Raw genomic sequence first — 12394 nt, forward strand, 5'->3', positions numbered from 1 at the left:
TACTGAAGGCTGAGAACACAACTTTCAAGAAACTGCTAAGTAGGTCCAAGGTTAATATTTAATATTATTCAAAGAGTTGCCACATGTAAAAACCAAGTTGCCACATGTAAAAACCGAGATTGCACCACTGCACTCCGGCCTGGCTGACAGAGCGAGACCATCTCTAAATAAATAAATAAATAAATAAGTGCACTTAAGTCTTAAGTACTTTTTAAGTCCTTAGTTTTAAAATATTTTCAAATTTTTGAAAATTATTTCAAAAATATCAAGAGTGACCCTACTAAAACCAATTAAATTCTACCTTCCATATAAAAGCAAACCAGTACAGGTAACTTAATTTTACATATTTAGTTATACTTATTTACCCAAGATCATGAAACAAATCAAATTTAATAAATATTACTTGAATTTGGTAAAACAATTATCTTAGAAATTAATTATAATTCTTTGAAGCTTGACATTCTTAGTTGTAGATAAACAATTTCAGCACTTTAAAGGACTAAAAAGTTAAGCAAATTACTAATATCAATTATTGTATCCATTTAACCTATAAAGTAGTAGGAATTAATATTGAATTGCTACTCTAATAACATCTCCATTCTATTCCTTTGGGCCTCTTTTATGCCTATTAAATATATACATGAAACAAAACCATGTCATGGCAATTTGCTGTTCTCTAAAATGGTACTATTCTTATACGGCAAGTCCCTACTAGGCAAAACACTGTTTTTTCTTTCTCATAACAACACACAGCATACATGAGCCAACACTAGCAGTAGTCTTACACTACCTCTCAGTTAACCGAAAACCACGGTGCTGTTTGGCCAGGCAGTTTGTGTCTGGACATGTGTTAAGGAAATGTGAAGACCAATTAGAGAGCTACAAAATAATCAACTTACTCCAGCCTACATTATAGTCACAGCTTAATTATCCAGCAGCCACATTTCTAAATATCTCAACCACTTATATTTCATAAAGTAGAAAGCAAGAATAACAAACTGAAAAAAATATCTTTCCAGTGGTGAACAATATTTTTAAGCCATTTACGTTTTTTCAGAAGTAAATCACTCTCAAACCCTCACAGTCTAAAAAATCAGAACTGTGGTTTGTAAACGGTTTGAACTTTATTCATGTGATTATTTGTCCCAGAAAGCCTTAATTATTTCCAGCCTATAGCAAATTAATTAATAATGTTTAGAAGCTATGTGGGAGAGTAGAAAGCTGCTCAGTGCACTATGAATAAATAAACATGGATTATCAACATAGGGATTCCAACAGAAGATATGTGAAAAGCAGAAAAATATAAAAGCACCACCTAGCCTAAGTTATTAAGTGTAAGGATCAGATTCCCTCACCTACATCCAGATTCCCATGAGTAGCACAACATGTTATAGCAATGAACAATAATGAATCTTCATAATCTCTCAGTAGAAAGGTAGGAAAGGTTAACATGTTATAAAAATGGTGTTTTTAAAAGCATGAAATATTTAATACCTTCTAGAAAATGCTTCAAAGAAAAGGTATTTTCAATGTTTCTCATCTTCAGATGGTTAAAAAGTTGCTTACAGAACAAACTATAGTTTATAAAGAATGGGTCTCTAATGACACAATTCTTCATTGGAAAATTCATATCAAGTTAAAATAACACAAAATATCTAAGATATAAGGTTATGTAAAATTACAATAAACCTTTTAAAAATCAACAGACCTGTTACAGAATACGCTCTTGGATTCTGGCAGGAACTTGGTGACAAAGGGATACAGAAACCAAAACCATGCTTCCACAAGTCTTTGATGAACCCATAGGCTTTCCCTTCCAAAACTCTTTCCAACAAGCTTCATTTCCTTAAGCTTCCATGTCTCCTCAAGGAAATAAGCTAATATTCAAGGATACCTCTCACAAAATCTCTTATCAGCTTATTGTCATCCCAAATTCTGTATACCAAAAAAAACCCTTACATTTTATAATATTAATGACAACATATTCAAGTGTCACTTACTGATTAAAACACTTATAATCTGTCACTAAGGATACATTACTAATCCAGGATGCTGCTTATTAACTTATTTGACTTAAATTTATAACATTTTATGATGTATCAAATTACACATGTAAATTAGCAACTCATAAATTCAGAAAAGCAATGCAACCAATTTTTTAAAAATCATTCAAAAATCCTATTTTCTAACAAAAGTAAAACATTTGAAAAAAAATTTTTTTTTTTATTTTTATTTTTTTCAGAGACAGGGTCTCACTCTGTCGCCCAGGCTGGAATGCAATAGCATGATCATAGCTTGCTGCAGCCTTGAACTCCTGGGCTCAAGCAATCCTCCCGCCTTAGCTTCCCAAGTAGCTAGGACTACAGGCATGTACCACCATGCCTGGCTAATTTTAAAATTGTTTTGTAGAAACAGGGTCTCACTATGTTTTCCAGGATGGTCTTGAACTCTTGGTTTCAAGTGATCCTCCCACTTTGGCCTCCCAAAGTGCTGGGATTACAAATATGAGCCACTGTGCCCGGCCAATTAATTTCTTAAACTATTATTGGTGAGCTTACTTTTAACTTCTGCTTGATATGAAAAAATTACTTTTAGCCAGCTGCTAGAGATTCATTCAGATATTGTCAACATTTTTTCTTTTTAGCATTTGACATTTAATGATGGGGTAAATAACCTTGGTTAGAATTAAAATAATAAAATATAAACTAATTTTATTTAATTATTCAAGCCCAGGCCATACATAAAAGCACTAAGGATCAAACATAAATATCCACAAGGGTGCCAGTGACAGCCAACAGGCATGTGCAAACCACCTCTCACAATGTTTTCAAGATCAAGCAGTCTTTCAAAGCACAGTTATCCATTTGCCATAGTTTTGTAGCACTGATATTATACATATTTTATATATAGTTCCATTAACTCACTGTCAAAGCTGCCTGTGTGACACCTAAGAAAATTGAGTGAGAGCAATACTAAGGCATAAAGATTTTTGTTGGATGGGTTGGACTTTGGAGGGCCACAAACCATATCTAAGGTTTTTTGTCCCCTCCCCAAACAAATTTTTGCCCATTTATGGATGTGATCACCCACACTGGGAATACATGTCATAGGGTTAGGAGAAAAAATGGATTAGACACCTTTTAGTAAATACAAAGAATAGAAAATAGACTGATTTTCGAGCAGGATATATTTTTATCCAAAAATATATTTTATCGTCTGTGAAGGTTAAAATGGTTTGTTTGTTTCCTTGCCTAAAGGTATCTTGAATGACACATCACATTTTCTGAAGATGCGGGACAAATAAAAAGTTACTAAGAACACAGTTTATACACTTACCATCTCCAACAAAGAGAAAATGCCAGGGGAGCTGGCAAAGAGGGATTTTGTTGAGCAGAAATGAGAGGAGGGAAGAGGAAAAAAAGCATAATATTTCAATCTAACTATTACTCCAAGACATTTTTATAAAAGTTACAAATATTGTACCTGGAACCCATCTACTTGTTTTACAGAGAATCTATTAGTTTGCTTTCATAGCTTCTTCCATCTCCAAATGTATATCAGACAGACATCTGGTTTTCTAACTGCTACCAATTAGAAAAGAATCCATAATCAGATAAAGTTCTTACCTTACATTTCACTGTCCAGTTTTTATTTTTCTGAACATGACTGATCAACTGCCACAGAAAAAAAACCAAAGGGGACTGTGATGTGTGCATTCACTGAGGTACTCAAATATAACTAATAAAAATCTCCCCACAAAAACAGGGCTTAAAAAAACAAAAAAACAAAACTGTTTCCCAACGCTGCGTGGGCATCTTCTTTCAAACAACTCTAGAACCACAATGTAAAACAGTCTGGTAGAATTGCTTAAGTCAGATCATATTCCAACCAAAATTTAATAGTACCTAGTAGAAACTCAATAAAGTAGCCCAAAACAGTTCTACCCCCAACACAGATAATAGAGATATTCTCAACATACACATTATAGAAAACAACCATGCATACTTGGACATATCTTGGGAAAAAAAAAAAAACCGGGGGGCACCCTCAACTCTATCAGTGAACATTCAATTCTGTTAAATATTTAGTAAAAAATACACGTAGCAAGAGCTGGCTTCATCACCCCATATTAGAATTTATAGAGTATCTCTGATAGCTTATATTCTGGCTCTAGTTTGGTGGTCTAAGGGTCTAGGAATACACATTTATCACTTAGTAGCAGAATATTTATAAAAATGTGTTTGTTTTGAATAAAAATGGAATTACAATGAGTAAGGTATATTGTTTCCACATCTTTTATTTGCCTAGGGGCAAAACTTATTTTAAAAGTACAGGAAATCCTTTTTTTTTTGAGACGGAGCCTCGCTCTGTTGCCCAGGCTGGAGTGCAGTGGTGCGATCATGGCTCACTGATTCACTGCAAGCTCCGCCTCCAGGGTTCACGCCATTCTCTGGCCTCAGCCTCCCGAGTGGCTGGAACTACAAGCGCCCGCCACTACACCAGGCTAATTTTTTTGCATTTTTAGTAGAGACGGGGTTTCACCGTGTTAGCCAGGATGGTCTCAATGTCCTGATCTCGTGATCTACCCGCCTCGGCCTCCCTAAGTGCTGGGATTACAGGCGTGAGCCACCGCACCTGGCCCAGAAAGTCCTTTTATGTGAACCCTAACACCTTCTATGTAAGAAGAAAACATAGTTGGAAAATTAAGTCTGAATTTTTTAAAGTTTGGGGACACAATAGAGATATATTGTCTTTCAAATATAAAGTGTACATGCTCACTAAACGTACTTTAAGACCACTTAAGATGAACATGTGATAGTTATTAATATTATCTGAGGGATGAGGAAAATGAAAGCAAAGTTTTATAAAGATTAATTCAAGTGAACATACTAGCAGTGGAATTAGAAAATCCTTACCACCCTAGCTAAATAAAAGCAGTCAACTACTGCACTAGTGTGTATTTTCAAGCAAATACAGAAGCAAAACTCATTAGCTCTTTAAAAAATACACACATTTAATGTTGGTCTGTTTTAATTTCTAAGTAAAGCAATTCCAAAAATACAAACTGAACATCAGAGCCATGTGAACCACCATGAGAAAATAAAACAGACATTCACAATAATTACGTCTAAAGACAGTTCAGCTGGATAAATCATCTTCCAAGTATGTTAAAGAAAAAGTTTCTAAAAATACTGCTGGTGTTCAGTTAGAATTAAAGGACTTTGGGGAAAATGAAATAATATGATACAGGTGGAGTGAATAAGGATACACGGGATTTACATTTTTCATTACCCCTAGATATAAACAAACATTCAAAAATCAACACAAACTCTGTGTGTTATTCAAAATATTGCAGCTGCAGGAAAGGCAACCTTAAATTAATAGCTAGGGGAAAATCAAGTTTTGGTGGAGGTAAACAGAAATAACAGTTTTTAATTTGCACTTTTGTAAAGCTCATTTATACCTGGCCAACCAGGAACCAAATGCAGACAATGAAGTTCTCTGCTTCTTTTGGCTATAATGTGACAAGAAAGGATCATCTTTTGAAGATGTTTAAAGAAATAAAGCAACTTTCTTTATAAACAGTCAAATAATCAATTAATGGAATAAATAAGTACTAACCCACATTTTAACCACTCTGTAATCACTACACTTTACATATTTTTTATTTTGGCGGCAAATTCCCCCATAATTAGTCTAAAATCCACCAATCACTTTTAAAAGTAAAATGAATAGCCACCAAAATAAGAAAATCTTCTGTTCACTCTTTGGCTAAAAAGGAAAACAAATAAAACAAAACAAAAAGAAACAGAAGACAACTCTAACACTGGTGATAAAAGAAACTTTTTTTTTTACAAGTAAAATAAAGTTATCAATTTAAATCTTGGTACATTTTATAAAAACAAGAGGTAATGTTGTAATAAAACAGCAGTAGCCTCAGCCGGCAACATACTGTTTGTTAACCCTGTGCAATAAAATACTTTGTTCATACTACACTTATTCAAACATGACTAACAGTTACTACAGACATTTCAGGAATCTTCACGGGACTCCTATAGACTTACTGTTAAAAATGAGAGACATTTACAATCATAATGTGCCATGAAAACTTGAAAACGTTACTTCTAGTAGGAGATAATGTTCATATTATTTGAATTTGTTTTAGGTACTGAACAGCTGAGTTACAAGGACTAAAAGTGAAAAGCATTCTAAAAGCCCATGAACACTGTTGTTCACACCCTTCTTCAGAACACACTAAACTTGTCTGACACATTTCTCTTCATACATAGCAAGCAACAGCACCCAATAAAAGCCTGAGAAGAAATGCTGCTGTGTAAATACTGCAACTATTCCTGAAAAAAGAATTATGGGATATATACTCCAAAGCTGCCCATTCCCATAATTTGTATTGCATAGGTCACATAATCACACACATATATATACACGTGTGTGTATATATATGCACATGCAAGAATATATTAAGACGACAATGAAGTCTAGTCACAGAGCAATTTACAGGCTCAATATATTTTTTTACACTTTGCTTGAAAGAAAATTTCAATATTTTACAGTCTTTCAGTAGGCATTATATACACTGCACTTTATGAAATCTAAAAGGTATTGAAATAAATTTTTCCAACATTTTGGTAACAAAACAAACAACGTTTCTCCAAATACTTGTGCTATCTACATGATGTTTGCTCTGATAATCACTAATCACAAAAAACTGACTCAATGGAATAATTAGAAAAATTGTCTAACACCATGCATGGGTTTCAATCATTTTTAATATCCTATCCTAGAAACATTCTACAAATCTTAAGATTTAAAAAATTAAGTCTCTGTTCTGATTTTTAAAAGATACCTTTTTATGACAATATCCATAACATTGACAGGTACATGTTAAGGCTAGTATCATCCTCTTTTTTGCATTTTTTTGACTTTTTTTTAAGAAAGATAGTAAAAGCCAGACTCCTTTAGGGCTTTGAACTGTACCTACAGAAAATCAGAGTGCAGTGAACATAATGTTCAGTCCTACAGTCAGGATGCAGTTGCTCCTTCCCATTCCACAAGATACTGCACCTTTCCATCAAGTGTCACCCGACGTGCCAAAACTCGGTATTTTTCGCCACATGCTATTCTACCTGCAGCACCAAAATAACTGGTAATGGAGTTCTTTAGATGATTGAGTTGTAACTCCTGATCTGCTAAGTTATTCAGAATCTCTGTGTTGAGTTCATCAAACTGATAATCTTCCTTGCCTTCATCATCTTTTACAATTTCTGAGTTCTGAGTCTGGAGTGCTCTTCTTGGAAGACGACCTCTTCTTCTCCGCAAATGTGGTATTGCAGCAGGCCAAGATCTTCCTGTACGCGTTCTTTTTCTGGAGTCAGATAATCTATGTAACAGAGAAGGCCAGAATTGTCTACTAAGCTTTTTTAGCATCCTATGCCCATACAATATGTTCTCTTTTTTGGATTACTCTACTATACCATATATCATTGGTGATATAAAAATGAGCCAAACCCAAACAATAAATGCTATATAAATGGACTATCACTTGCGCTTGTTACTTTAGGTTTTGTCACCTTCTTGGAGCTGAACTTTGTAGAGCTTTTCTTCCTTAACTACTAGTAAGTTTAGGGTAATTTTTTTACTTAGGAGGCCAACAAGGAAAATTCTTACGAAGAGGCCCTACTCATAAATCAGGTATTGCCAATAATCTCATCATTTAAAAGAGCTCATTCATTTGTTCATTGGAACAAATAATTAATGAGCACAAACTACATCTACGACACTGTTCCATGTCCTTAAAGAGTGGAACTATTTAGAGGTTCTCTTATTACCAGTTCTAGGCCTAGTGAAGTAATACACCAGAATCAGAATAAGCACAAACTAGCAGTCAGAGTATCCTGGGTCTATCCCTAACTCTATTACGTGGCCAAATTCAAATCTTAATCTCTATGTTCACTTAATGAGTGAAGGGGTTAGACTGGATAATGTGTGAGGTCCTTTTCAGCACAAAAATTCAATTATTTTATGATTTTATAATAAAAGGAGAATATAGTATAACAACTAAATTGAAAGACCTACAGTCATACTGTGTAAGTTAACAACCCAGCTCTGTTATACTTGCTAAACATGCAACGTTGGGCTTGTTACTTAAAAACCCCTAAGTCTCACTTTCCTCATCTGTAAAATGAGAACAACAGGACTTACACAACTCAAAAAATTGTTCTCTTTTGTTTGAGACAAGGTCTCACTCTGTTGCCCACGCTGGAGTGCAGTGGCACAATCATGGCTCACAGCAGCCTTGACCTCCTGGGCTCAAGTAATCCTCCACCTCAGCTTCCTGACTATCTAGGACTACAGACACCAATACCACGCCCAGATAATTTTTTTCTTTTGTAGGGATGGGGTCTCATCTCAAACTCTTGCCTCAAGCAATCTTCCCACCTTGGCGTCCCAAAGTGCTGGGATTACAGGCATAAGCCACCACACCCAGCCAAAAAATTGTTTTAAGAATTAAATAAGACAATATATGTAAAAAGCTTAGCAGAGTATCTAGTAAGAGGCCCCAAAATAGTCAATTATTCAGAATTCATTAATAAATGGGTTACACTTTAAGCATTTAATGTAGAATTTTGCATAATTTACAATAGCAGTTTTCGAATTATGAACAAAATTTAAACAGAACGAAGTATAAAACTTGAAAATAGTAGCTCTGACCCCAAATAGATTAACCTTTTCATACCTGACATGATGTGTTTTAGAGAAAAGTCCTGGCCAGGCAAAGTGGCTCAGCACTTGGGGAGGCCAAGGCAGGTGGATCACTTGAGATTAGGAGTTTCAAGACCTGCCTGGCCAACATGGTGAAACCCCATCTCTATTAAAAATACAAAAAGTTAGCTGGGCATGGTGGCGCACGCCTGTAATCCCAGCTACATGAGAGGCTAAGGTGCCAGAATCGCTCGAATCCCGGAGGCAGAGGTTGCAGTGAGTCGATATCATGTCACTGCACTCCAGCCTGGGTGACAAAGCGAGACTCCATCTCAAAAAAAAAAAAACAATAAACAAAAACGTTGTCCTTCTGAAGGGCTGGATTAAATAAGATATCAGAGGGGAGTCTGCTATTGATAAAAATCTTAAGTTTAAAATCATTTTATGGACAAAAGGATTTAGGTGTCTGATTTTTTTTTTTTTTTTTTTCAATAAAATCTTGGCCAGCTGTAGTGGCTTAGGCGTGTAATCCCAGCACTTGAGAAGGCCAACACAGGAGGATCACTTGAGGCCAGGAGTTCAAGACCAGCCTAGGCAACTTAGCAAAACCATCTCTACAAAAAATAAAAAAGCATTAGGTGTGGTGGCACAATCTGTAGTCCCAGCCACTAGAGAGGCTGACGTGGGAGGATTTTTTGAAGCCAGGAGTTTGAGGCTGCAATGAGCCATGATTGTGCCACCGCACTCTAGCCTGGGCAACAGAGTGAGAATCTGTCTCTTAAAAAAAAAAAAAAAAAAAAAAAATCAAATCTTCCTAAAGCAAAGAACACTTGTGTAGCAGAGGCATTAAAAAGCCTAACGAGCACAGCTTCTAAACAATGGTATACTTTTTCTCTGTGTACACAGCAGATTTCAATACAAACATGAAAAATACATTTGTACTCTAGAAAGCAAAAATATTCCAAATGAATATTAACAACTACTGGGATCTACATATGGATTACCTCTCAAAAAGCTGATAGACACAACTTGCATCACTTTCAATTGCTAAAAAATTATTCAATCAACACTTTACAAAGAAAAGAAATCTAGAATAAAAAAAGTAAAAAAAATAAGAATGTAAAATATCTACCCATAATGCCTGGAAATGCTAGACGAGGTAGTTTCTTTTGCACTGGAAGCACCCGTGAAATCCACATCTGAGGTATTGGATGAATGTGCAGTTCCCTCAGTTCTCCTGAGACAAAAGAATTTAAATTGTGTAACGACTATATTATATAACAAACAGAAATATTAACATCCACTCAAAAGACAAAACCTAGAAAGGAGAAAATAACTTTCTATTTACCCTATAGAACAAGGTAAATCCAAAGTAGGATTCTCTGAAATTGATTCCTTATCCTGGAAAATAAAAATATATACTTAAAGCATGTCTCTAAAGTAAGCCGAAAAAAATACTCGCTTCTCAGTTATTTCATGCATCCTTCTTCTTGAGAACATATACCAACATATCCTCTTACCAAAAGTGGCTCAGCAGTTTTTTGAATCATTTTTCTTGTATATGGGCCAGGTGGACGACCTACAGATTTTTTCTTTCCTTTTTTTTCTATGCCATTGCTTACTTCCCTGAAATGGAAAAACATTATGCATTTAATCTCTGCATAAAGAAAACAAAGACATTGACTCTATGTATCTAGACACATATACATATATTTTATTATTTTATATTAATGGTAATATAAAAAGTAAATATTAGTTGAATCCACAAGTTTAGTCAAGTGCACAGATAATATATTCTAATCTAAATAAATATTTCTTGACTTTAAAGATATTTACATTACGAAAGGTTTAAAAAAAGTCCTCTTTAATATAATTCTGAACAATACATACCACTTAAAGATTTAAAAACAACAACAAAAACCAGACAATTATACTGGATGGAAGATTTCAAAACTCCTAAAAGCTCAATTATACAGTTTAATTTTAGGTTGTTACAACTCGGAGGATGTTTCAAGGATTTACTACTAAAAATGACTATGAATTTAGCAGTTAACTTCATGGAGTCAGGAAATATCTATGTTAAAATTGTAGTAGTCATAAAGGCTGCCTTTAGATATATACGTAGATTCTTGAATGACACTGTCAGAAAGAGAATGAAGCCCAGAGTGGCAGAACGTTAAGGAGAAAGGAGTAAGAAATCCTTCATATTCTCAGAGAGTCATTCAAAAGGAAAAATCAGAAAGACCTAGAAAACCATTTTTTAAACATTAAGCCAAATACCAAACAATAGGAAGGAAAAAAGTGCAATAGTCAAAGACACTCTAATTAATAGAAAAAAACAAAAAATATATATAGAAAGAATATCTATTTCATTTACTCAACAACAGCTACCAGATAAAGATGATATTAGATAATATGGATACAAAGGTGTTCCCTGTGCTAAACAGTTCACAATATAGTTAGAAAGTGACAAATGTGTACACAAGCAAGCTAATAAAATGGAGTGAGGGCTATGAGGAAATTGTCCACGAGACTTCAATTAGGGAGAGGAAAAAAGAACACTATACAATAGCCTAGAAAGAGATGAATGGAGAAAGTAGGAAAAAAACTTATCCCTCCAGATGCCAAAAAAGGTCAGAGAATAAAGATGGAAGTATGAGAAAGGAGAAAGTAGGGGAACTAGAAGGACAAAGCAGAACCAGATGCTATAATCAAAAGTCTCAAGAATAAGATGGATGGGATATCCATTTCTTTTGTAAAATGATCAACATAATATTTATAAAGGACTCCTGGACTAAAGAAAGTAATCTCAAACTAAAAGGAACAATTTATACACAAGGTCCAGAAGGAACTGAGGATGCCTTTAAAGAAAGCAGCTGAATCCTTATCTGGTGGCCTCAGATGACCTGATAGCTACCACAAAGGGAACATCCTATCACATCATGATAGAAATGAAAAAGCTTGTGGAATTTTTTTTTTCCTGATTCATAATATGGGCAACTGCTAGCAAAGGATTTGAGTGACAAAATCTGAAAGTGATAGGAATAATAAGCATTCTTTCCTTCATTCAAAGAAAACTTCATTAGTAGCTAATTTCTTACAAACTTCATATAACCGGACTCATTGTCAAGGCTTTGTAATTACATTTTCCTTATCTCCAAGATGACTATTCCATACCTTTAACTGACCCTTAAATTCCCCTCTCTGTACAAGCCTCTCAGCTGTCTTTACCTTATATTTCATCGAGAAAATGGAGGCTACCAGGCAAGAACTTCAATCAATTTCCAACTGCTCAATCTACAACAGAACTAGCATCTGTACCCATCTTCTCTTTCACCCCATTTCAACAGAAGGATGTTTCTCCTTCTAGAAAAGGCCAGTCCCACATTTAGGCTCTACATCCCTTCTCTTTTGGCTTCTACTCTCCTATAACAATTTCCTCTTCTCCACTGGATCATTCCTACTTACACACAAAAACAGGTTCCAACTATCTCCCATCTATTTTAAAAAACTATCATTTGACTAGTCCTATCCCCCTCTTCAGCTGCCATTCCATTTGTCGGTCTCCCTACATAGGAAAACTTCTAGGTGTTGATGACATATACCCTCTCCATTTTCTCCCCTCTCATTCAGAATCCTTAAAGATAGTTTCCTATTTCCCTCCTTTCCTTTA

At 34.9% G+C, this 12394-nt stretch overlaps 1 protein-coding gene across 5 annotated transcripts in view; it reads right to left on the reverse strand.

Moving 5' to 3' along the window:
• Window positions 1-4994: 4994 nt before the first annotated feature.
• The window catches only part of MTF2 (metal response element binding transcription factor 2), a 59620-nt gene continuing 52220 nt past the window's right edge, over window positions 4995-12394 (reverse strand). For all 5 annotated transcript variants that reach the window (XM_054476184.2, XM_054476172.2, XM_054476178.2 and 2 more), the window contains 4 exons: window positions 10242-10347; window positions 10070-10122; window positions 9854-9958; window positions 4995-7399 (listed from right to left, as the gene is read on the reverse strand). In XM_054476184.2, the coding sequence (XP_054332159.1) occupies window positions 7042-7399; window positions 9854-9958; window positions 10070-10122; window positions 10242-10347 (622 nt within the window). In that variant the 3' untranslated portion in view covers window positions 4995-7041. The remainder of the gene's footprint in view (window positions 7400-9853; window positions 9959-10069; window positions 10123-10241; window positions 10348-12394) is intronic.

This window comes from Pongo pygmaeus, chromosome 1 (assembly GCF_028885625.2).
Source record: "Pongo pygmaeus isolate AG05252 chromosome 1, NHGRI_mPonPyg2-v2.0_pri, whole genome shotgun sequence".
NCBI classification, from domain to species: domain Eukaryota; kingdom Metazoa; phylum Chordata; class Mammalia; order Primates; family Hominidae; genus Pongo; species Pongo pygmaeus.